The 27,555-nt window shown below is 33.1% G+C and overlaps 1 protein-coding gene across 1 annotated transcript; it reads right to left on the bottom strand.

Annotated features, from left to right (window-relative positions):
- Positions 1-119: 119 nt before the first annotated feature.
- On the bottom strand, positions 120-24,478 carry LOC102661533 (uncharacterized). The gene is made up of 7 exons (XM_006582533.1): positions 24,377-24,478; positions 24,171-24,254; positions 2,609-2,737; positions 2,445-2,524; positions 1,430-1,876; positions 285-1,254; positions 120-206 (listed from the first exon to the last, which is right to left on the bottom strand). Exons 1-7 carry the CDS (start codon positions 24,476-24,478, stop codon positions 120-122), a joined length of 1,899 nt encoding a protein of 632 aa, XP_006582596.1.
- Between the last annotated feature and the right edge of the window lie 3,077 nt (positions 24,479-27,555).

Below are 27,555 nucleotides of genomic sequence, written 5' to 3'. Positions count from 1 at the left end.
AATTATGCAATTACCTGTACAAAATGATTTCCATACACATGACTACTGCATATTACACGATGCACAAAAGAATCTAGTTGCGGCTGACTTCTAAGAGGACAAAATGTCATGCTTTGTTGTCATGAAAGAGAAACAACTATCATGTTGTATCGTGAAGCAATGACATATCCCATATCCGTAATATTTATCCACTTGTCCATGGTAACCTACATGTAACAAACAACAAATAACGGTTACATAATTGTTATTTTAAGAAAAATTGACACAATAATAAATTTATGTACCATAGATAATCCGTCAACAAGTAGAGAACGCTTTAATTCCTCAAATCTCTCTATGCCACTAAGCAAGTTGATATTCTCTTCCGACCAGCTTATCAGTTCTTTATGCAGATGGTTGCGCACCAATGACCATGATTCTTCACCCATACCCAATAAGGCAGCTATTTCCTGATAGCCATAATTACCATCCGCTTTGACATCAATAATGTTTTCAATAGAATCCTGGATGCATGGATGAAATTGATCCAACATTGGAATATTCTGTCTCTGTATTGGTTGCTCAGATGATGATGCACTATGTTTCACTGAAGAATTACTATTTTGCACAGAGTGTAATGCATCAACATACTCCCAATAAGACGGATCACGTTTTGTCGACCTTTGTTGTTTGGTCATTGGTTTTTTAGGAGCACCCTTGGTCTTCACCTTTTCTGGAGGAGGACACATAAAGTTCAGATCAGGATAAACAATTTCTCGCAGCTTTGTCTTCAAATGTACTTTGCCACAAATATCGAGCTGCTCAAATTGTTTTGATATGGTTTCCATCTCCTCAGTTATGGTTACCTTTGCATCACATAACCCTTGATCTGAAAAACTAAGTCCCCGCCAGAAAATGTGGATTATCTCCAGTGGTATTGAGCCAAAAACATATTTAGACAACTCACATGCACATGGAAGACTGTGGGTACTCCTTATGACACATCCACAACGTGTAGGGTTTTTTCCTGCATAAGGTACATGCTCATACTCAGTAGCAATTTCATTTAAAGCGTACCTTGATATCATGCAAAATAGTTTTTTGTACAAGGTCACTTTAAACACATGCCCAACCACATGCGTGCTTGTCTCAAAAGATGCTTTAATCTGGGTGTGTTGAAGTGTCATCATGTTATTCATTGCTTCCCAAACATTGCATATGTCACCAAGGGAGTTTTCTAAGAGTCTCTTTAATGACCAATGAGCACTCTCAACCCTACAAATGAAATATACAACAACGTATAAACAACCACAAGATTTTCATTTAAGTCAACAATTAAATAAATCAACACAAACATAAAACCATATTCATACCTGTTAGCGGTTGTGTTTCCTAGATGCATTACTTTGTTAGTCCATGCTTTCACAAATTTTTCTTTGTGCGGAATCACCCATGTTTGACACACATAGTCCACAAACATAGGCCACAGAGAGCAATCCATTTTAATGTTTTTAACTCATCAAAAGAATTCTCACATGGACAGTTAACCAAACTCCCCCAAGCCTCCATCACATAATCCCATGCTTTCTTTTGAGCAACCAGGGTTTTGCACTTTGTCTTCACATTCTTGTCAATGTGAAACTGACACAGCAAGTTCGTAGCATCTGGAAATGCAGTTTTAATTGCATTAATCAAAGACAAATCTTTGTCGGTCACAATAACCTCGGGGAGTGCATTAACTCTCATGAAAAGACCCTGAAACCGTTGTAGAACCCAAGCAACGTTATTAACACGTTTTCCTTCCAAGTAAGCAAAAGCAACGAAGAATGTTATTCCTGTTGGTGTAACACCAACAATATCAAGCAACAATTGCTTGTACCTATTTGTTTTGTAGGTACTGTCAATCAAGAAAACCAAATTACAAGAATTGGTTAATTTTACTACATCAGGATGACTCCAAAATAAGTCGCGTACAACATTATCATCCTTCATCCTTTGCCAGTGAATATATTGATCTCGATCAAGCATCATCATGAGTTGTTGCATTTCGGTGTTATTCCCTCTTATGGAAGAACGACAAGCATGCCTGACATTGTAAATTTGTTTGATTGTTGTATAACTGTTGACATTGTGCTCCTTCAACATCAACAGAATATTTCTTGGCTTCACCATCGACTTTGTCATATCAACAACAACAATCTTCTCTTCCTTTGTTAGTCGACCTGCATATGGATGACCAACTAATGACTTTGCCATTTCATGATTGTGAATCCCACAAATTAACTTCACCATCCATCCTTTTCCTCCCAAAACTGGCTTCATGCAACTTGAACGGACATCCACATTTTCTACTGCCAGTGCATGTTCTTACCAAATCATTCTTCTTGGGCCTATATTCACCACTTCTTTCACAAGCTATTAATAGAAATGAGGTCCTTCCTTGAACACCAGTATTGGTGTCTGACCTCATTATCACGACAACAAATCCAATGTCATGAGCCACCGATCGAGCCCAATGTAAAACTTCATCACGACTAGCAAATAACTATGACATAATTCAAAAACATCTAACATCAATAAACACATGTAATATAATTACTGTACCAACAACAACAAATTACACAAATACCTGAGAAGTATTAAAGGCATCAAAGCAATCGACATGCTCTACTTTCACGCTAGCATCTTCCTCATTTTCAACATTCATATCAACTTCTTCAGACATGATACTATCATATATCCACTGTTCTTCGTCCATCTTAATAAAACATTTAACAAATTCAATGACCAAAAAACACAACTTTCAAAAATTATTCAATCACCTCATTTGTTATCGACACAAATATAGTTGTGTAGAAAAATAAAATAAAAAAATGTATTGTACATCATATAACCACATACTACATTTTTACTACACATATTCATTAAAATGTCATATAAATCTAAAAAATACATAATTTTAATAAACATTAAAATACATAATTCTGTTAAACATGTAAATACATAATCATTGTCATATAAATATGTTTAATTATCAATCATTAGTAAATTAATTTATAAGCAATCTAATGTTAGTTTTAGCAATTTTTAAAAGTTTATACATATTATCATTTTTTTACCATTCTAATTACAAAATACATTTTTCTATACAACTATTAAATAATATCACCAAATCAAAATTTCTACAATTGCTAAAAATATTACAAAAAAAATTACACTACAAAACAAATTAAATATATAATTCAAAATATTTATATTTAAATTGCAATTTAAATAAAAAATTAAATATAAGTGAAATCCATATGAACATACGGATCAACAATCCGTATGGTTCATACGGATTAGCAATCTGTATGACTATACAGATTGCTGATCCGTATGTTCCTAAGTTTTTTTCGTGTACCTCTTATTCTTCTTCTTCTCTGGCAATGAATAACGACCCAACTTCACCGTATACTCCTAACGATGCACGTACACCACTGAAGACCAAATACGCTTTGAAAATGACCCTAACGGAAGCAACTTAAACTAATGCAGTGAGATTTCGTGGAAACAAAAAAGCGCTGCAGAAATGAAAAATCGGTTCTGCTATTTATAATTGAAAATACCCACAAGGGTATAGGGTATTTTTGGCATTTTTGAAATCTGCTGGGTGCCCCAAGCAATGACCTAATTAGAAAAGTAGATGCCCAAATTAGTGGATTCAGCCCATCAGTATATTCTAGAATAAGTTTGTTAGAAAGTTATTGTTTTGTGATTGTTGTTATGCATTTCCTTCATTATGCTATTATATATTGATGCCGATGTATTACAAAAAAAAGGAAAAGAGTTAATGGAAATTAAATTTCTATTTCACTTCCTTTCTCTAAATCTATGTGGAGCTTTAGTTTGCTAAAAAAAGGGTTCACATCATTTGGTGCTCTCATTGAGAGTTTCTCTTCCCATTGCAGGTTCTAAGCCACCAAATTGTTGGAATTAGACATAATGATCAATCCATTTTATACTATATTTGTATTTTAATTTTGGTTTATATTTTTGTACATGAGGTATTTTCAGAATATTATAATTTTGAAATTTTATATTATTTTTGGTATGTTTTATTACAGGTTGTTATTGTAACGAAAGATGTTACAAGACATGCCAATTACTATGTTATTATTTTTTATAGTGTAATATTCATTGAACAATGAAACACTCTTCTCAAAGTATCATTGTAAAACCCTTTTACCCCAAGACAAATATACTTGTAATGTTTTCTAAATATGTTCGCTTCAGAATTTAAATAAAAGGATGTATCGACTTTTTTAAAAAAAAAAACTTATTTCACGGTAAGAGTATTACATGACAAATATTTTTAAACTTAAAGAAAACAAATCAATAAACAACACATGTTAAACAAATCTTGGCACTCCAAAGTCCATACAAACCATATTAAATAAAATATGGTGAAAAACTACTCATTAATTTAATCCTTAGATAAATGAATAAAACATTTGTCTCAATATTACATTGTTTCAGAGCATCCAAAACCCTAAAATTATTAGTAATATAAAGTGGAGATCTAAGCCTCTCATGTAGCATTATCATCATAACTTTATAGAGACTCACCTGCAAGGATGACATTCAGCCCAAACACAAACAAGACAAACAAATGGGCAGTGAGATACATCTCACAATATATTTAAAACATTAAAGAAGACATAAAGATATAAGATACATTAATAAACAATTAGGTTCCACCACATAAGCATGCCTCATCCAAATCAAACATTACATAAGTCACACACGAAATGCAATGCACATTAGACTCGTAGACTCGTATGCATTCGGTACCATTTTGGAAAACACCATGAATGTAGCCCAGGAGTCCATGTAGTTGACAAATTGCCACACAATGGGCAACTCAACATTATCACTCTCATCGATATGACACCATTGGTGGCGTGTTAGGGTGTTTTGGCCTTGCAAAGATACTCCAACACATGTGATCAACATGAGCTTAAAGGAGATTCCAAACTGTTGCACCCGCAAGGTCTGAGTCATATGTCAACTCATTCATGACCTCCCGATTAGGTTCATAAGCGTCATTCACTTCAAAACACATATGCACAACATGATGCATGGTTCATAGACAATATGCACATGATTTATTTTCGAATTCCCTTGGAGATTCCTATCCCACGAGGATTGGGTTCTCCTAACATTTTTCACAACACATACTCATATCATGACATATTACTTTCACATATACTTGTGGGCATCATGCATTCAATCACAATATAAATCATGGGCACATTCACTCATTTACACAACAATATCATCACATCACTTCATTCATCCAATCATAAGTATAAATGTCATGCATCGTACTACCACTCATTATGATATCAATATTACACACTCATTTTTTCTCATACGTTACTATGACTTTCATAGAGTATAATAATCATGTATGGAGTTGTAATAATCCTATTAAGTTGGTTCTTATCTCGTTAGAAAGATAAGACAATTATGTACAATTTATATGTTGACCTCAAAATCCTATTCAATAGTTTAGAAACCTAAAATTAGGAAATATACAAACTGACCACATAATTCTAACAGCTTAACCTTTACTCACTAAAATTGCAATATCTAGAGTTATATACATCTTTTTTTGAGTTAAATCAAATCCTTTAGCTAGATAACAGCCAGGGCTACAACTATATTGAAGAACACAAAGTCTAACTATATCATTTAGGTACGCGTTTTGGTGTTCTAAGATAATATTTTCTATCAGAAAGTCAACATGTACGTTCAACATCAATTATCAAATTCAATTTCAAGAATATCAAAATGGCAAAACATGAAAACATACAACAATCAAATTCACCCGAATTATAACAAAACAAAGTTCTTTAAGGTATTCACAACCCATCCAAGAAAATAAACTTGTTATAATCATAAACCTAAGGTCATACAATCTACCTATGGCTCATTACCACTCATATAACAAAAGAAAAAAAAGAGAACCCACTCCCCTAACCTCAAATGAAACAATTCCTCAACAAGGAAAATGAAGACGATCTCGCGACCACTCCCAAGAACAAATTGACCCAATGACTTTATCCCCCACGATCTCCACAACAACTCTTACTATGAAAAAAAATTTGGTTGTGATTTAAAACATAATCTCAAGCCATTTAAATTCCCCAAGTTGGAAAACTCAAAGGGAAATATAAAATATTGACTAGGAGGGGCTCCACACTTACCGCTATGCTCACTTAATTCTTTGGTGCATATAAGGCTTATAGGTCTCCTCTATATATAAAGGAAGAAAAGGGTTGATGGGATTATTTTGCCTAATGTGGGACTTAAAGTGCTTTTCATGATCAAGTGATTTACTTTGGAGCTGATTTTCTCTAAGATGAAAGCTGATTTTGGTTTCTAAGTTGTATGAATGAATTGGTCTTTTTAGGATTGTCATCATAAAACTAACACTAGACTTAGACAACTTTTCAAGCATTTTAACTATAAGAAGTTAATCTAATACCTTTCTAACACTAAATATAATATAACACCAACTACAAAAACAACAATAATACACATAAAATACACACGTGTATAGGAACCCCCCCCCCCCCCCCCCCACACACACACACACTATCACATCACAAGTACATGCTTAGGACAAAACCAATAATATACAAATAATAATAACAAATATTTACAGAAAATATAACAAAAGGATCCTAATAAGAGTTTTCCTTATGGTATATTCCTAGTACTCAAAACTTGGGGTGTTTCAATCATGGTCAAGTAATATTGTTGTCTAAGGTGACAATAATGCATTGAGGTTATTGTCTCGGTAGACTAATGAACACGTCTCATATGTCATGGATATGAGATATCAAGTCGACATCCAGGTATAAATATTAGGAGTAATATTTATACTGGATAAACCCACTATGAGAAGGCTTCATAATAGTTATGTAAGTGTCATAATTGATTCTCATGGCAACCATATAAAGTGATAGTGGTTCTTCGAATTGAAGTCACTACGATTCCTACATGTAGGAGTTGTAGGCTTTAATGCTATCAAACATCATTCATAACAGAGTGATCATAAAGGTAGTATTTGGGCTTGCAATAAATCATGTTAAGGGAAGTGAGTGATGTAGATAGGATTCGTCCCTTCTACATAGCATAATAGCAAGACTTATGTCTATGGGCCTCTCGATAGAGTGGGATGCGCTATATGCGTGACCATGCGAAAACGAGTCAATATGAGATATTTGACCTATTTTTGTTTAGCGTTCACTTGTATATCGAGAAATCGATGATCGAACTTAATGAAAATGAAATTCTTATGCCTCATGTTCAATCAAGACATTTGGACAAAAGGAGAAAGGCTACACAGTGGAAATGGTTGCAGTAAGGTTGAAATTGAATCATCAATTTTTATCATGGACTAGGTGGCAACGATGCATTGTTAGATGTCAATCACTGTCCATAATATTACAAGATAATATTATTGTCAATCTAGTGGGAGCTTATAGGATTACACACATAGAGTAATCAATTAGAGTAGATGAATAAATTAAATATGATTAATTTAGTCCATAGTTAATTAATAAATTAAGATTTAATTTATTAACAATATATTTAAGTAATTAAGACAAAATCTGATGGGATAATTAATTAGATGTGATTTAATAATTATCTATAGATTTAAATCAAATAAGATTTGATTAGATAATTATTTGTATCAAATAAGATTTGATGAAGATAAAATTTAATTGGAATTTGGATAAAATCACTATCCTATATACTATTTTCATTCCTATATATGAAAGACCCTAATTATAAGAAACATATGACGACTTTATTGCTAAATTTCCTTTTTACACCTAATGATTACTATCTTTTTCCCATGAAAGTGGGTGAATTTATTGAACTATTAACGAAACAAGACACATTCATCGATTGAAAAATTATCTTTTAAAAGAATAATCATATCTTAAATCATTTAATGTCATGGGTAATCTTGAAATAAAATTAAAATTTACGATAAATTAAGTAATCTAACTACTTTTTCTAGTTTTGATAAATTAGATAATTGTTTCTTATATATAGGACCAAAGGTAGTATATGAGAGAGGTGAAATTGACGCATTACATGACATTCATTATTCACTATTGAGGGAAACAGTGTGCCATACCAAATCCCTACACGTCTACCATTGCTAGCATTGAGACCCCACTCTAAATGTTGCTCGCAAGGATTGAGTAAAGGTGTCGTACTTTTGGCACTTGGTGATAAAGAAAAACACATTATTCGATAACACACTACAAAGGTACATTCTAATCCCTTAGTGATTCATATGTAATACGTGGTCTATGGGATGAGGTTTACTTTCCAACATAAATCCCTTAGCTCATAAACTTGATGAGATCGTGCATCAGCTGGCACAACTTCAAACCACCTGACAATGAAACTTGATGATATGGCCCCCAATCTGTACTTATACTCCCTCTTTGGCGTTTGGTGCATCTCCACTGAGACACTTTTTGAAACTTGACATACCTAGATTTGATGGCACATAAGAATTAGGGTGGATTTTCAAAATCACCCAATTCTTTGAATATCATTAGACTCTAGAGGAAGAACATATTACCATTTCTTCTTTCTACATGGATGATGCGGCCCTAGCATGGTATCAATGGATGTACCGCAATGGGTAGACCCATTTTGCTCCTTACACATTCGATGACCTTCACGGTAGGTTATTCAATTTGGTCATGACCTCTTTTGCTGTTGATTACCTTATTGAGTTGAATCCCTTGTCAATTGCATTTTAACATTACCCATTCCATTTCTTTTGAGTTACTTTGTATCTGGACTCAAATGCAACATTAAGTGTGACATACTCATGCAACAACCCTCCTCATTGCCCCATGCTTCCAGGTTAGTGCGATTGTACGAGGAAAACCTATAGGATCTCTATTTCATCGTTAATTTGCACCACTGCCGCTTTAGTGGCAATTTCCACTAGACAACTACTGTCCAACATCGCTCCCTCCGCCAGCTTCTCCCATATATATTGTAGCTCAGTGAACAAAACAAATCCTCTTCTGTTGTTGATTACCTTATTCAGTTGAATCCCTTGTCAATCGCATTTTAAGGTTACCCACTCCATTTCTTTTGAGTTACTTTGTATTTGGACTCAAATGCGACATTAAGTGTGACATACTCATGCAACAACCCTCCTCACTACCCAATGCTTCCAGGTTAATGCGATTGCACGAGGAAAACCTATAGGATCTCTATTTCATCGTTAGTTTGCACCACTGCCGCTTTAGTGGCAATTCCCACTCGACAACTACTCTCGAACGTCGCCCCCTCCGCCAGCTTCTCCCATGTATGTTGTAGCTCAGTGAACAAATCCTGAGTGCTTCTCATTGACAACTCTTCCTCCACTACTCACGTCTCCATTGGCCATCGCCAAAGCATTGTTACAAGCACATCCCCAACGCATAAAATTGCAAAATGACATGAAAATGGGCTCTATTTCTACTGTGACCAAAAATACTCCTACACCCATAAGTGTCGTGGTTGTTTTTTCTTGATAGTTGTTGAGGAAGATAATGACCTCGTGGGCCACTTATTATTGAATCTAGACCCACATGGAGGGCAACCCACTTGAAGTCAAGGTTGGTTTTGATGGGGGAAGTATTGATGTGGGCCAACAAACAATAAAAAATGTAGAAGCCCAAATTAGAATAAGTTTGTTAGAGAGTTAGTGTTTTGTGATTGTTGTTGTTATGTGTTTCCTTCATTATGCTATTACATATAGACATTAATGTATTATAGAAAAAGGGAGAAGAGTTAATGCAAAATTAGTTTCTATTTGACTTCCTTTGTCTAAATTTCTTTGGAGCTTCTACTTGCTCAAAAAGGGTTCATATCATATTCCTTAAGCACTTTTTCAAGGACTCAAAACAATAAATCATAGTAATAATATTTTGTTGAATGCTTAATAGAACAAGTAGGAAGAAAGAGGAAGAAAATGAACGGTCACACACACACACACACACACTTGAAGTAAGTGGATCCCTCCTCACACACACACACACACACACACACACACACACACACACACACACACACACACACACACACACACACACATACACACACACACACACACACACACACACACACACACACACACACACACACACACACACACACACACACACACATAATTTACCAATGTATATTCACTTGTTTTTTTAGTTAGAGTAGGTTAGCAAGTTATAACTAGATATTATTTTATAGTATAGTCATGGTGTAACTTGCTAATGTACTCTAACTAAAAAATGAGTAGAGGCTATCAAATGTTTTTGGGGTTTGCAAACATATACCCACTTCTTTTTTTATTTGGGATACATTAATAAGTTATAACTAAGAATTATTTTAAAGGGTTAACTACGTTTTTAGTCCCTAAATTTTTTTGAAATTTGGTTTTAGTCCCTAAGCAATAGTTTGATTGGTCAATGTCCCTCAATGTTTTTCCATCAAGGTTTTTAGTCCTTGAACAAAATTTTGATTGGTCAAGGTCCCTAAACTTTTAGAAATTTCAATTTTTAGTTCATGAACAAAAGTTTGGACCCATTATTTTATTTATTTAATGGGATTTCAGGAACTAAAAATTGAATTTTCAAAAGTTTAGAGACTAAAAAATTTAATGCAAAAAGTTGAGGGTTCTTGACCAATCAAAATTTTGTTTAGGAACTAAAAATCTTAAGAAAAAAAAAGTTGAACTTCAAGAATTTTAAGAGAGAGGTGGGGGTATCAAGTTACTTTAAGAGTAACTTTTTTAGTGTTACTTCTCATCTTCACTATTTAGTTTCTTGGAATCTAATGGTCAATATTAGTTAATAATAAGAATCATTAGATTTTAAGAAAATGAATAATAATGATGGACAACAACTCTAAAAAAGTCACTCTTGCAGTGACTTGATCTCTTCTTATATATATATATATATATATATATATATATATATATATATATATATATATATATATATATATATATATATATATATATATATATAGGTGATCCAACAACCAATGTCATCACCAATTGGAAAATCAAAGATGGTGAGTTAATCCAATTGGAATTACCTCCCACAACACAATACCAACTGCCAAAGGTCAAAGACAGTAACGACAAACCTGTCATGGTCGTTTCGTTTAAATTAAAAGATGTTAATGAAGATATAATTTCCAAAGACATCAAAAGCCTAATGGAACAAGCTAATTACACTAATAAATATCTTCAAGTTTTAGGGGAATTCATTAAAATAAAGGCAACCCCTAAACAGAAAAGTCATGAAGAATCTCCATCAAATGTCCCTATAGAGAAATCTTTATTCAAACCTTTTAAGGTCAGTGAAAAGGCAAAACAAAAAATTAGGGAATTAAGAAGAAACAAATCCCTTATAGTAGGAGTAGGTGACAATAATAGTGAATTATTAAACAAGCTTGATAGTTTACTTAGGGTCATCCTTGAAACTCCCCAACCTTCTGAAGAAACATAAAAAATGAAAACAAGAAGCACCTCCAAATTAAATAATATTATTAATGAAGATAGTGACCAAAATTCAGAAAACACAACTGAAATAGGTTCAGTATCGGAGAAAGACATTAATCCAATAAATTCCAAACATTGGAAAACACCCTCCAAACTTTATTACCAACGACTAACCGCCCCTGACCTCCTGTTACAAGAAAGAGACGAAAATAATTTTAAAAGCTTTAGTGCAAACAACATCTATGAATGGAATATAGATGTCCAAATAGAGTATAATATTATGAATACACTCCAACACATGACCATGGTAGCCACGACTTACCAAACATCCCATGAGTGTTCAGAGGAAACAATCATTGATATCTTAGTGGCAGGATTTTCCGGCCAATTAAAAGGATGGTGGGATAATTATCTCACTAATGATGAAAAGTAAAAAATTTACGGCTCAGTCAAAACGGATCGCAATGGAAAAGTTATTACTAATGATGATAATAAGGAGATTCCTGACGCTGTTAATACACTTATTTTTACAATAGCCTAACACTTTATTGGTGACTCATCCCTTTGGAAAGATAGGTCCGCAAAATTATTATCAAATCTTAAGTGTAGAACTTTAGCAGATTTTAGGTGGTATAGAGATACCTTCCTAACTAGAGTCTACACCAGAGAAGATAGCCAACAACCTTTTTGGAAAGAAAAATTTCTAGCCGGTCTTCCAAGATCATTAGGAGATAAGGTTAGAGACAAAATCCGTAGCCAATCTGTCAATGGAGATATTCCATATGAGAGTTTAAGTTATTGCCAATTAATTTCATATGTCCAGAAAGTAGCTTTAAAAATATGTCAAGATGACAAAGTTCAAAGAGAACTAGCCAAAGAAAAGGCCCAAACAAAGAGAGATTTAGGATCTTTCTGTGAACAATTTGGACTACCAGTCTGTCGAAAACAAAAGAAGAAACAAAACCTTAGGAAAGAATCCCATGAAAATAAAACTTTCAACAAAAAGAGATTTCCAAGAAGGAGATACTCGCATAAACCCATGACCAGTAAGGAATCTGACACTCCTAAACCGAAAATAAAACCCAAAATAACATGTTACAATTGTGGAAAACAAGGCCACATTAGCAAATATTGTAGGTTAAAGAGAAAATTGAGAAATCTTAACCTAGAACCAACCATTGAAGAGCAGATTAATAATCTGCTTATTGAAACCTTAGAGGAAGAAACAAAAACTTCATCTTCCACATTCTCTGAGGAGAACCTCAACATAATCAAACAAGATGACCAGCCATCATCTACGGACGATGATGAACGAGAAATCAATACTCTAACAAGAGAACAAGATCTCTTGTTTGAGGCAAACAATTCCATACCAGATCCCCAGGAAAAGAAGGTTTTTCTGGAAAAATTAAAGAAAACTCTGGAAACCAAACCCAGACCAAAAGATTTTATTACAAATAATAAATTCGATGTTAGTAATATATTCAAGAGATTAGAAAACACTTCAGCAAAATCAACCACAATTCAAGATCTCCAAATAGAGATCAATAATTTTAAAAAGGAAGTAAAGGAACGTCGTCAACAACAAGAAATTCATCAGATCATCCTATCTCAACTTGAAGAAAACAGTGATTCTGAGAGTATAGAAAAGAATGTAGAAAATGAAAATCTGGAAGACAAAATGTTTATGGGATTAATCAACAAGATTAAGATCCAAAAATTTTACATAAACATTAGAATAATTATTAATGATTTTGTCTTGGATACAATGGCCCTATTTGATACAGGGACTGATTCAAACTGCATTTTGGAAGGATTAGTTCCTACAAAATTCTTTGAGAAAACTTCAGAAAAATTGACCACAACAAATGGCTTAAAATTAAAGATTAACTATAAGTTATCTAGTGCAATTATTGAAAATCAAGGTCTTAGGATTAATACAAACTTTCTTTTGGTAAAAAACCTAAAGAACGAAGTAATCATAGGTACTCCCTTCATTAGAGCACTGTTTCCCCTTCATATATCTAAGGAAGGAATAACTACCATTCGTTTAGGAAGAAAAATTACATTTAATTTTTCTACTAAACCAATTTTGAGAAACATAAATTTCATAGAAAAGAAAATCAACCAAATCAACTTCTTAAAAGAAGAAGTAGCTTTTAATAATATTCAGCTACAACTAGAGAAACCCCAATTAAAAGAGAAAATCCAATCTTTTTTACAACATATTCAATCAATCATTTGTTCAGACTTGCCGCATGCATTCTGGAATAGAAGAAAACATATTGTCGATCTCCCCTATGAGAAAGACTTTAGGTAAAAAGAAATTCCCACAAAAGCTAGACCAATTCAGATGAATGAAGAACTTCTTCAATACTGCCAAAAGGAAATCCAAGATTTACATGATAAAGGCTTAATTAGAAAGAGCAAAAGTCCATGGTCTTGCGCTGCTTTCTATGTTAACAAATAGGCATAACTTGAACGGGGTACACCTTGTTTAGTTATAAATTACAAACCGCTAAACCAAGCCTTACAATGGATCAGGTACCCTATTCCGAACAAAAAAGATTTATTCAACAGATTAAATTCTGCAAAATTATTTTCTAAATTTGACATGAAATCTGGATTTTGGCAAATTCAGATTCAAGAATCTGATAGGTACAAAACTACCTTCACAGTACCTTTTCGGGCAATATGAATGGAATGTTATGCCATTCGGTCTAAAGAACACCCCTTCAGAATTTCAAAAAATTATGAATGATATTTTCAATCCTTATTCAAAATTCGACATTGTCTACATAGATGATGTCTTAATCTTTTCTCAAAACATTGAACAACATTTCAAATATTTGCACACCTTCATCCATATTATCAAACAAAATGGTCTGACAGTTTCCAAATCAAAAATTAATCTTTTTCAAACACGAATTAGGTTCCTTGGTCACAATATACATCAAGGCACAATCATTCCAATTGACAGGTCAATAGAATTTTCCAGCAAATTCCCCAACCAAATTTTAGACAAAACGCAATTACAATGATTCCTTGGTTGTCTAAATTATGTGGGAGAATTTATCCCATACTTAAACAATATTGTCAAACTGTTGCATGATAGGTTGAAGAAAATTCCACCTCCTTGGTCTGACATACATACTCAAGTAGTCAAAGATATCAAATTCAAAATCCAATCTATCAAATGTCTGTATCTCCCAATTCCGCAGGCATTCAAAATTATTGAAACTGATGTATCTGACATAGGTTATGGTGGTATCCTCAAACAAAGAGTCCATGACCAAGAGCATGTCATTGCATACACATCAAAGCATTGGAATTCTGCACAATTAAAATATTCAGCTGTTAAAAAAGAAGTTTTAGCAATTGTTTTGTACATTTCCAAATTCCAATTTGATTTACTAAATCAAAATTTTTTAATACGAGTTGATTGTAAATCGGCTAAAGATATTTTACAAAAAGATGTCAAAAATCTTGCTTCTAAACCAATTTTTTCTAGATGGCAAGCAATCCTAAGTGTTTTTTATTTTGACATAGAATACATATAGGGCACCTCAAATTCTCTACCTGACTATCTCACCTGTGAATTCTTATAGAAAAACGGTCATGCCACCTAAGGCAACGGGAACCTCCCTAAGAGGAGGCAGAAGCACAGGTAAAAGTTTCAAGTTGGCTCTACCAAAGGCAACCATCAAAAAGAGTTCCACAACATCTTTTGGGTCACCAACCCAGGCTAGGTCATCTACCCAGAAATCTAAAAATGAAAGGTCACTGACCCAAATAGTTACAATCAAGCCTGAGTCATCCACTCAGGAAACCCTAAAACCTGCAATCGCAAAACAAACCAAGGCCGACTATGCTTGGTCAGTACAAATGTAGAAGCAAAGCTTCATGATGAATCAAGAGTGATTCAAAGATGTTTTGATGATAAAAAAAGAATATGACAAAGGTGATGACAAAAAGCTCAAAGGTCAATCAAAGAATGAGTTCAAGATAGAATCAAGAACACTTCAAGATTCAAGAGGAAAGTTTATTTCAAGAATCAAGATTCAAGAGATCAAGATTTCAAGAATCAAGATTCAAGAGATCAAGATTCAAGACTCAAGAATCAAGAGAAAGCTTAATCAAGATAAGTATGAAAAGGTTTTCTCAAAATTTGAGTAGCACATGGTTTTTCTCAAAACATGTTTACCGAAGAGTTTTTACTCTCTGGTAATCGATTACCAGTAGCAAAATGGATTTGAAAAAGTTTTCAAACTGAATTTACAACGTTCCAATTAATTTCAAAAAGCTGTAATCGATTACAATGTTTTGGTAATCGATTACCAGTGCCTTTGAATGTTGAAATTCAAATTCAAATGTGAAGAGTCACATCCTTTCACATAAAAGCCTTGTGTAATCGATTACATTGATTTGGTAATCGATTACCAGTGATTGTTTCTGAATAAATCAAAAGATGTAAATCTTCAAATGGTTTTTGACTTTTTCAAATTGGTTTTAAGTTTTTTCTAAAAGTTATAACTCTTCTAAATGGTCCTCTTGGCTAGACATGAAGAGTCTATAAAAGCAAGGCTTTGATTTACTTTTCAATATACTTTTCCAATCAATCTTATACAATCCTTTACAAGCCTTGAATCTCTTTGAACTTCTTCTTTTTCTTTGGGCCAAAAGTTTTCCAAAGTTTTCTGGTTTTCTAAACCTTGAAAACTTGTGCTATTCATTTTTTTCATCTCTTCTCCCTTTGCCAAAAAGAATTCGCCAAGGACTAACCACCTGAATTCTTTTTGTGTCTCTCTTCTCCCTTTTCCAAAAGAACAAAGGACTAACCGCCTGAATTCTTTTGTGTCTCCCTTCTCCCTTGTCAAAGAATTCAAAAATGACACAGTCTAAGAATTCTTTTGATTCTTCTCTTTGCCTTATACAAAAGTGTTCAAAGGACTAACCTCCTGAGAATTCTTTTGTATCCCCATTCACAAAGTATCAAAGGTTTAACCGCCTGAGATCTTTGTATTAATACATTGGAGGGTACATCCTTTGTGGTACAAGTAGAGGGTACATCTACTTGGGTTGTTGACTGAGAACAATAGAGAGTACATCTCTTGTGGATCAGTTCTAGTGGAGGGTACATCCACTATGTTCAAAGAGAACAAGAGAGGATACATCCCTTGTGGATCTTTGCTTGTAAAAGGATTTTTACAAGGTTGAAAAGAAATCTCAAGGACTGTAGGTCGCTTGGGGACTGGATGTAGGCATAGGTTGTTGCCGAACTAGTATAAAAACTCTTGTGTGTTTGTCTCCTTCTTCCCTACTCTTTTAATTTCCGCTATGCATTTTAATTTCCGCTTTTACTTTTGGTTAAGTTTCTCTTCTACTCCTTATTCTCTTAACAACATAAGTAAAAGCCTTAGAAGAGTAAATTTTTAATTAGTAAAGGTTTAGGAATAATTAATTCAACCCCCCTTCTTAATTATTCTGAGGCCACTCGATCCAACAAGTGGTATCAGAGCAGGTTTCTTGTAGAAAGTTTAACCACTTCAAGATTAATGGCCTCTTTAGATTCTTTGTTTTTTTTTAAAAAAGTATTTTCAGGAATAGGTTATTCCAAGATCATGATGAAGAATTCCAAACAATCCAAAATACTTATTAATCCAAAAGGGAAACAAACATTATCCCAACAAAACCCACCACCAAAACCTGCTAACAGTTATATTTACAAAAATAAATTTTCGACTATTTTGTAGATGAAGCCGGAATTTTGGGACAAAAATCCCTTCAAGGCCACGACTAAGGCGTTTCCACCAGGCTTCCATTTCAAACCGACCACTACAAATAAAACAAGAATTTTTTATAAATTCTGTTGGATTGAGTGGCCTCATAATAATTAAGAAGGGGAGTTGAATTAATTATGAACGTGTCTTGACTAATTAAAATTTATCCTTCTTAATATTACTAGATTCAATTAGGCTTTACTACCAAGTTATTAAAAAGTAAAGAACAGAAACAATAACATAGACAAAAGTAAAGCGGAAATAAAAAGTACACAGCGAAAATTCAAGAGTGTAGGGAAAAAGAAGACAAACACAAGATTTATACTGGTTCGGCAACAACCCATGCCTACATCCAGTCCCCAAGCAACCACCGATTCTTAAAATTTTCCAATAACCTTGTAAAATCCTTTACAAGCAAAGATCCACAAGGGATGTACCCTCCCTTGTTCTCTTTGAACAACCAAGTGGATGTACCCTCCACTTGAACTGATCCACAAGAGATGTACCCTCTCTTGTTCTCAGTATTACAACCCAAGTAGATGTACGCTCTACTTGTACCACAAAGGATGTACCTTCCAATGTGTTAAGACAAAGAATTCTTAGGCGGTTAGTCCCTTGAATCTTTGTAAGGGGAAACAAAAGATATCTCAGGCGATTAGTCCTTTGAAATCTTTTGTTTAAAGGGAAGAGGAAGAATCAAAAGAATTCTCAGGCGGTTAGTCCTTTGAATCTTTTGTCAAGAGGGGGAAGGGAGAATCAAAATAATTCTCAGGCGGTAAGTCCTTTGAATCTTTTGGCAAGAGGAAGAGGGAATGAAGAAAAAGAATAGCACAAGTTTTTGGCCAATTAACTTTTCTTTAATAAAGAAAGTATTGAACAAAAACTCTTAGAAGAATGCTTTGAATGAATGAAAGAAATTTGAAAGTTCTCCCTTTAAAATTCGTGCCATGGTCACATATTTATAGCCATTTGATGGCTCTTGCAAAACAAGTTAAAAGTTGTGACTCTTGGCAATTTCTTCAAAACTAGTCACTTTTTAAAAGTTATGACTCTTTTGAAAACTAGTCACTTTAAAAGTTGTGACTCTTTTGAAAACTAGTCACTTAAAGGTTGTGACTTTTGAAAAAATCTTCAAAAACAAGTCACTTTAAGAATTGTGACTTTTGGTAATTTATTTTTCAAAATAAGTCACTGGTAATCGATTACCATCATAGTGTAATCGATTACACATCAACAGATGTGACTCTTCATGTTTAAATTTAAAAATAAAAACGTTTAGAAACACTGGCAATCTCGATTACACAAGTTTGAAATGATTTGAAAATGTTTTATCACAAGTTGTGACTCTTGAAATTTGAAACCTAACGTTTTAAAACATTGGTAATCGATTACAGCTTTGTAAATCAGTTTGAAAAGAAAGTTGGCTACTGGTAATCTATTACTGCCTTGTGGTAATCGATTACCAAAGAGTTTTTGATAAAAGATTTTTCTTTTTGAAAAATTCTCTTGATCAAAATTGTGCTATTCAATATTTTGAAAAAATCTTTTTATACTTATCGTAATGGTTCTTGAAGTTCTTGCATATCTTGAGTCTTCTTTTAAATCTTCACTTTATTCTTGATTCTTGAAACTTGCTTTGATTGAACGACTCTTTGATTCTTGAAACTTGCTTGACTCTTGATTCTTGATTTGAGCCTTTGACATCATCAAAATAAACTTGAAAAACATTGCTTCCACAAATTCATACTCATAGACACAAACTCAGTGTCTATTAAACACTTCACAGACACCGATGACCCAAATTTGAATACTTATTCAACCATCCAGATTTTAAATGTCTTACAACCTAGACAATTTGGAACAAATTTGAATCAACCCAAGAAATTATTTGCACCATTTGATCCTATAGGTTACACCTATTGGGATTATGTAGATGCCTGGATGAATGTATTTTGGCTTCAAAACAACAAATTTAAGCATTCTTGGTTAATTTATTTCATAAGTAATACAATTTATAATTTTCCAAATTGGTTCCTCCAATGGGGGGATTTCTTTGGACCAAATTCAGAGATCTATCCAGAGCAAGTCCAACAAGGGTTTGACCAATTTAAAAGAATGTTCAATTCTCAGGAATCAAGAATCCCTGCAGATTTGATGTGTTTTTCTAGCTTTGCATTATTGTGGATATTCTCATGGCAGTACAGATATGGGAAAACAGAAAGCAACAAGCAATTTCCATCACTGCAAAGACACACATTTATCAAGTGGTGGAATCAATTTGATACATCCAAAGCAACACCAGATCAAGTAACCTATTGATGAGACATTTTAATTTTTTAGTTTATTACTTATGCATTTTCTCAGATAATATTTGAAATATAAACTAAAAAAATGAGAAAACAAACAACATGCATGACGAGCCTACAATTTAAGTCTTTCATTGTCATCAAATTTCTCATATTCCTACTATATTGATTTGATTGATATTTTAATTACTATATTGGGAACGAGTGTTCTTCCTCTCTAGACCTCTTATTCGAACAGTTATCCAAACAACTGATTTCACACCATGATCTTCCCATCTACCCTGCTTGACACCAGTGATAATGTTGACTTATAAATTATCACACTCAAAACTCTTCATAAGAAGTAGAAGGAGAAACAATGTACCTTCCCATTACAAGATTGAAATCAAATGGAGACAAAGTGAAGGCATTAGAGAGTTTCATCTATCATCGTAGCTCTTCCTAGGATTTTGAAGGTGGATCAAGTTACTAAGAAAGATAATGAACTTATCATGTACGAGGCAGAAATAAGAAGAACACCAAACAATAAGCAACAAAAAAAATACTAAAGAGAAGTGACTAAGTTTCTCTTCAATAAATTTCTTTTGCGTATCGCTTATGGCCCGCTTATTTCCACCCTGTCAATTATGAGCTCATTCAAAAAACTAGATGAAGCTTTAGAAAATGAGAAAGAGTTAACAAGAAAAATGAAAACAACACTGTAACACGCGAAAGATCCCAAATGTCATTCAATATCTAAAAAAAATCAATTGTAGCTCTACAAGTTTCAAAAATCAATTTTTTTCCTATCATGTTCAACATGCTCACAGTAAGCCATTTAGCCAAACAAGTTGGCATTGGTGTAAGTTTCAAGGACGATGTGAATAGAATCAAAGATAACAACTCATTAAGTTACACAAATTGGTGTTAGTGACAATTAAAGATTGGGAAGAATCCAACGTTTGGTCAAAGTGAATACATCCATACCACTTTTCATGTCACCAACATCATTTCTATCACTTAATCACTTATCCATGTTAAATATTTAAATCCTCCTTAATATTTAAAGCAAGACCAACTTGTGATGTCTAAGTGTCATACAATGAACACGTAGAACATGACAAACAAAAAAAATGCTTTTGGACTCTTATAGAGATACAATGGTTTCTTAGGTGTTGTATGCCATTTAGGGCTTTACTCACATTATAATGTTCTTTTCAAGTATCCTCATAGCTCTTTCTAGGTTTTGAAGCTTGATCTAGTTTATTGAATGAGATCATCATTGACAATGTGAAAATAAGCTAGCCATAAACGATATGCAACAAAAAAATTAATCATTTTTCCTTAGTAAATTTCTTTTGTTGCATGTCATTTAGCACCTTCCTTATTTCCACCTCTTACATGATAGGTTCATTCTCTTTTTTAATTACAGTCCCAGAGGCAAGACCAAAAAAAAAACCTTACACCACAATTTTCAACATCACATAAGATAAAAAAAAAAAAAGAAGCAAATAATCTAGGCATTATACAAAAAAGGCACTTCTAAGCATCAAAACTCATGAAAACACACCTAAATCACATTATACTTTACCAACTTAAAATTTACAGGGCAATCACTAAGCTGAGCCATTGGTGTTTCAAGGTCTATAATTTTAAAATTTTCTTATGACATTGAGCGAAATAACCCCATCCCATGGACCACTTATATCTCATGAATCACTAATGGTTTAGAAGTTAACTTTGTAGTGTGCTTTCAATTCACAAGTTGCCTATGTTCACTGAGTGCTGAAGGATACGACACCTTTACTCAGTCCCACTCATATAGTGTGTCTCACTTTATCGAGAAACCCATAGATATAACTTCTTCTATGCAGAAGGGACAAATCCTATCTACATCACTAACATCCCAAAACATGATTCATTGCATGCCAAAGTTCTAACTTTATGATCACCATGTTACAAATGACGTTTGATAGCATTAAAGTCTACCACTCTTACATGGAAGAATTGCAATGACTTCTTGTTGAAGGACTACTATCACCTTATGGTTTTCATGAGAAGCGCTTATGACACTTACATAACTATTATGAAGCATTCTCATAATGAGTCTATCTAGTATAAATATCACTCCTAATATTCATACTCGTGTGCTAGCTTGATATCCTATATCTGTGACTTGTGAGATGCGGTCATCACACAATAGTCTTAAATCATCAATGTCATCCTGGTTGACAATGATACTTCGACTACAAACACTTTAAGAATTTTGTTATATTATTCGATGAATCTCACATCATTGAATAACACGCCTATTCTAAGGACGTTACTAATATTATAAAACAAATAACATAATAACTTAAATGTCTCATAGATAAAAGTATATAAATCAAAGTCATAATACAAGCATAACCTAAAATAGATTGACCACTAGGGCTAACTCCAACATGAGCTTTTAAGCAATATAACATTCCTAAGTTGAAATCAACCCAAACTACCTCCAAGCATTAAACAATAAAGGTTTTTAATTCAAAAAACATTTCATTAAAGTGCAACAAACCACATATTAACATTAAAATTAAGTCTTAAAATAGACATAACATAGACATTGCCAACAAAAAAATAGATCCAATCACACGAAATAGATCCAATCACAATGAAATCAAGGCCTAAGGAGTAGGTTAAAAAAATCACTTACTATAAGAATTGAGCACGATGAGCAACACAAAACACCAACTTCGGTACGTGGTCGCAAAGTCATTGATAAATAGAGAGACAATAAGATAAAGATAAGGGAGAATGAAAAAGGAAGGAGAATGAAAAAGATGGGAGGGTGAGAAGGAACTTAGTAGTACGGTGGAGGTGGAGGTTTGAAGGTGGTGGCGATGAGGTCATGCTTGTAGTCACAAAGAGTGTTAGAGCAATGAATAGAGGCAAGGTGGTCATATGGTCGATTCATGGTGGCAACGAGGGTCATGGTGGAGGTTAGGTGGTGGAAGGGGGGTTGAGTTCGTGGGGGCATCAGGGTTGTTGTGGTGGTATTAGTAGCGTGTTTGAAGGTAGTGGTATTAGTAGTGGGGGTAAAAAAATTATAATATTTTCATAGAAGAAAACTATTACAAACTTTCACAAAACACAATGTGTAGGCAAAAAAGAAAATCTAAAATACCTATGTTTTTACAAATTATAATTGCTTTTTACACATTTTCATATTTTAAAATATTGTATGATTTTTTCATTATCAATATATACTATAGAAAATTGGAAAGATAAAATGAAAAAGTTAATACCAAGTTATTGTCTCTTATAACTTCTTACATTCATTTAAAGAATAAATATTTTATGGGGGCAAAAAATAAATGTTATTAAATATATCCATATTAAAAAAATTCTTGTGAGGACAATTGCTCCCACCCCCAACAATGTGGATCTGCCATTGGTGGCATAGGTTCGTGGTGTGGAGGTGAGGTGGTGGTGGGGTTTTGGGGAGGTGGCAACGAGATTGAGAGAGAAGCTAGGGTTTGTAAAAAAAACATGAATAGAAGGCGAGAGCGAGAGGGAATTCAAATTAGTACAAGAAAGTTAATCATACAACATCCATTACTAGAAAAAGGGTATTCTACATCGGTTAAAACAGACTTTTTACGATGATTATTAGTCGTCATCGTAGGCAACGTCATAGAAAGTCTTCACTTTCTACGACGGTTACATAAAAAATTGCCTTTGAAAAATGTATCTTTCTAAGACGGTTCTTAGCTCAAAACCATCTTAGAATGATATCTTTCTAAGACGGTTCTTAGTCAAAAACTGTCTTAGAAGGGTAGACTTTCTAAGATGGTTTTTCAGATATCCGTTTTAGAATGTATTTTTTTAAAAATATATATATATAAAAAATATTGTGGATTCTAAGACATTTTTTTGACATTCTAAGACGGTTTTTTAGAGAACTGTCTTAGAATGTATTTTTTTTTTAAAAAGTAAAATATTTTGAGGATTCTAAGATGATTTTCGCAAAAAATCATCTTAAAATGTAAACATTCTAAGACGATTTTTTAGAGAACCGTCTTAGAATGAAAAATTTAAAAATTTGATATACATTTCTTGCAATCAATCTCTTAAGGTCCTACAAATAAAGCTTAAGGTAAAGACACTACCTTCTTATAAAAAATTCTAAATGTCCATCTCTACAAGTCCCGTGAGAAAAAAATCAATATAATAATGAAAAAATGGATATATATTTTTAATAAATTGTTTAGAAAGAGTTTTTATTTTGTCCTTTAATTCAATTAATATACATGTGTGTGTGAAACTAAAATTTATATTTGATTAGACAAAACTCATTAGACAAGACTTAAATTTATTAACATACTAATTACTAGTAGACGAGAAAGAAAAAGAAGTATATGACTTACCAAATCAGAAACATATTGGAAACTCCTAGTCTGCTTCCCATCCCCATAAATGGTCAAAGGCTCCTTCCTTAGTGGTTGCATTAATGCCACCAGACTAAGAAAGCCACCATATGCATTACAAACTTGAAAACTTAATTACCTGAGCGACAAAGTTACTAACGACACAACCATCATCTAAGCACATTTGTGGCCCGTAGGTGTTGAAAATCCTAGCTATTCTCACCTAAAAAAATAATATACAAAGAAATATTTGTAATTATTTTTTGTTTGCTAGAAAAATGAAAGTAATTAGCAAAGAAAATAGAACAATTAAGAGGTAGATATGTTAGGCAGATTGAAAATTACCTCGACTCCAACTCTTCTGTGGTAATCCATGGTCAATGTCTCAGCAGTGTGCTTTCCCTCGTCATATGTGAATCTCACACCTATCAATATTTGGTGTGCCATTTTAATACTAAAGAAAATGAATGAGAGGATGAATTAATTTTTAATAAAGGAAAAAAATAATCTGGAGTCAAATTTTTGGCAAGCCTTCAATTTCTAATCCTTCTACTTTGGAAACTAAAGATGAAACGACAAGTATTTTCATGATATATTTTACATATACTTTTTTTTATTCACATACATTTCTATTCTTATAAAATTAAAAATGTATTTATTAAATAATATCAAATAAAAAAACTTAATACTACCAAAAAAATAAAAACTTTATTAATCTCATTAAAGTAAATCATGATTCTAATCATTCTATAGACCTTTTATCGATGATTGTCGGGTAGTGTATTATTCCTTTCATTTTTGCTTAACCACACCAAACATTGTATAGTTTGTACTCTTGTAAGTTAGTCGTTATAGTACTGAAAATCCCAAGTATTCCCTTTTCAGTTCAATGGAATCTAATTCATTTAATTAAACATGGTATTAAGTTTTTACAATTTTTTTAAAACTTTCTTTGATTCATGCAGATAAAACAAATCAGCCCTTTTCAGTTTTCACCTTTCATGATAAGGATTTTTATTGTGCAATATAGTGTGAGTGTGATCATTGCAATTCACATTATGATTGTAGAGAGAACAACAAAGATTTGAACCCCTGAATTAAAAATTTTGAAAAAAAAAACTTCAAGTCACCTAAAAAAGGTACTCTTGTTTGAAAAGGAAAACACACAGGAACAAACAGTGGTGTGTTGTAGCAACACCATGGTTCTCACTTCTCACGTGACACATTAGTCTTCTAAATCTAAACTAACTTGCATTTCATTATATTATAGGACAGGGTCCAATGAAATTTCATAAGCAACAATTGTACCTGCCACTAACTTTGTTCCAGGTGCAACTTTTCAGAATTGGCCATTTCAGGCGCAACTATCAGATATTATATATATATAAAAGCTAATCCAAACAGGTATGTCAATAAAATCAAACACAATAGACCAACATGAATAGCATTGTTTCTAACCTCATTTGCATCTTTGCAATTGTCTGACCACGATTTTCTAGGCCACTTGACTCGTCAACATCTGCAACCACCCAAGAGAGAAAGGTTAAGGAAAATGTGAAACAAGCATGAAAAAGGAAAACAATCGTCATATATACAAAAGGGTTTGACCCAAGAAATTAAAACTTATTAATGAGCAAGTCTAAGATATAATCTGCAAGCCTTGGATAAGTAAAATCACCTATAGGTTGCACAATTTAAGAAAAAGGAAGTCAATATAATGATATCAAAGAAGTAACCGTTCAACATAGACAATTTTTGTCCATAAATCCCACTAGGAATCATTCTATATGACAATTGCAAGAAACTTGTTTGAAATACAACCAAAAACTTCATCAAACTTAGTTTATCTACATGTTAATTGTTAGGTTTATTTGAATCAGCTGATACTTGGCCAGTTCATCAGTTTTCTAATCCAATTAATGGGTCCAATAGTAGCTGAGAAGGAAGCACTCATCTCTAAGTGGTCTTAAGAACTAATTATCCATGAACCTTACTAACCAATAGTAGCTTGAGGGCTCTAGAGAAGGTCTCTTCTGCATCATTTGAAAATTGCATGTATATGGACATAATTCCATGATAAAGAGCCAACCTCTGCTTAATTCTTGCTCTGCAAATAGAGAAATCATAAAGTTGTGGGTGCAATGGAACATTAACTTAAGCACCTATACTTAACACCCTTCAAAAATTGGAAAGCAGAAAAAACAAAAAAAATCACATGTATGCCATCATTGTCCTTCAATTTGCAATAAGAGATAAAACTAAAGGGCTATGAGTAAGACAAAATAAAATTAAAGGAATATTTTTGTACAATTCTTTATAACTTACCATTTTTTTTGCCTCTTGCCTTTATTTTTAAGCTTATATGCCAACTAATCATGAAGATGATATTTCTTTATAACTTTTACTTTCACACAGGCCCTAAAAAAAGTAATACTCTATTAAATATGTTATGATAATCATCTCCCCACTTAGTACATATTATTGTTGCTTTGGCCTATCTTATATTTCTACATTTACATTGATTTTCTGTAGAAGGTAGAATTTCTTCCTATGCCTAAGGATAAGATTATTATGTGTTGATTTTTTTTTTCTGGATTCAAATTTGTAATCAGACTTCTTTTTTCTCCTTTCCATATTTTACCAATATGTTTGTTTAGAGTGGTCTCTCATTTCCTTTATTTGACTCAAACAATCTGACTCAACCAATTTGTTTTAAACTTTCAATGCATGGAAATGTATCCAACAAGTCACACAAAATAACTTCCATTCAAAATTCCAGAGAGACATTTCATGATCACTTCATAGAATCAAAATATTACATATACACAAGGGATGATGTCTGCTAACTGCCAAGCCATGCATACAAACCCTAGAACTAAACTGATACTACTACACAATTAACATCATATAAGTTAGATAACATTAACGAGTTTATAGAGTACGAAAAAAAGAATTGTGGGTTAAATCTTAAAACTAATAGAAATACAACATTAGAAGAAAATTTAGTAGGCAGTTAAATGATTCAACAATGAACCTAAAATAGAATTTGGGGCATAATGAACCCTATACTACAAAATGGGATTGAGTTTAAAAACAAGATAAAAGAATTACATTAAGAGAAAATCTGCTTACACTAACCCTTGCTTTGTCAGGTTATCTATTCTTTATTCAACCATGCAATGCTAGAGATCCCTTTCCCTAATTTCACAAGTCTAGGAACTTGAAAAGAGAAATTGATAGCAAGATGCTCAAACTCCTTATAATTAAATAACTGGATTCAATGCAAGTCTAACTTAATGTGCTGAAGTTGTTGACAATCAACAAATTGGGGTTGAAAATTTGATAATTCTCTTACTACCATGTCAATTTTCAAGTAACAGAACAAACTTCCAATACAAGCATTCCCACGTCAATAAACAGCAATAACAACAAATCATAACAATAAGAAAAATCAAAATAACACTCAACAATAATCAAAACGGTGTTTTTCCTATGATATAAGAGAACGACGAGGTAGACGCAAT

This window comes from Glycine max, chromosome 6, assembly GCF_000004515.6.
Source record: "Glycine max cultivar Williams 82 chromosome 6, Glycine_max_v4.0, whole genome shotgun sequence".
In the NCBI taxonomy this organism is placed as follows: Eukaryota; Viridiplantae; Streptophyta; class Magnoliopsida; order Fabales; family Fabaceae; genus Glycine; species Glycine max.
Note: the sequence above shows the minus strand (reverse complement) of the source record. Positions and strands in the feature narration are given on the sequence as shown.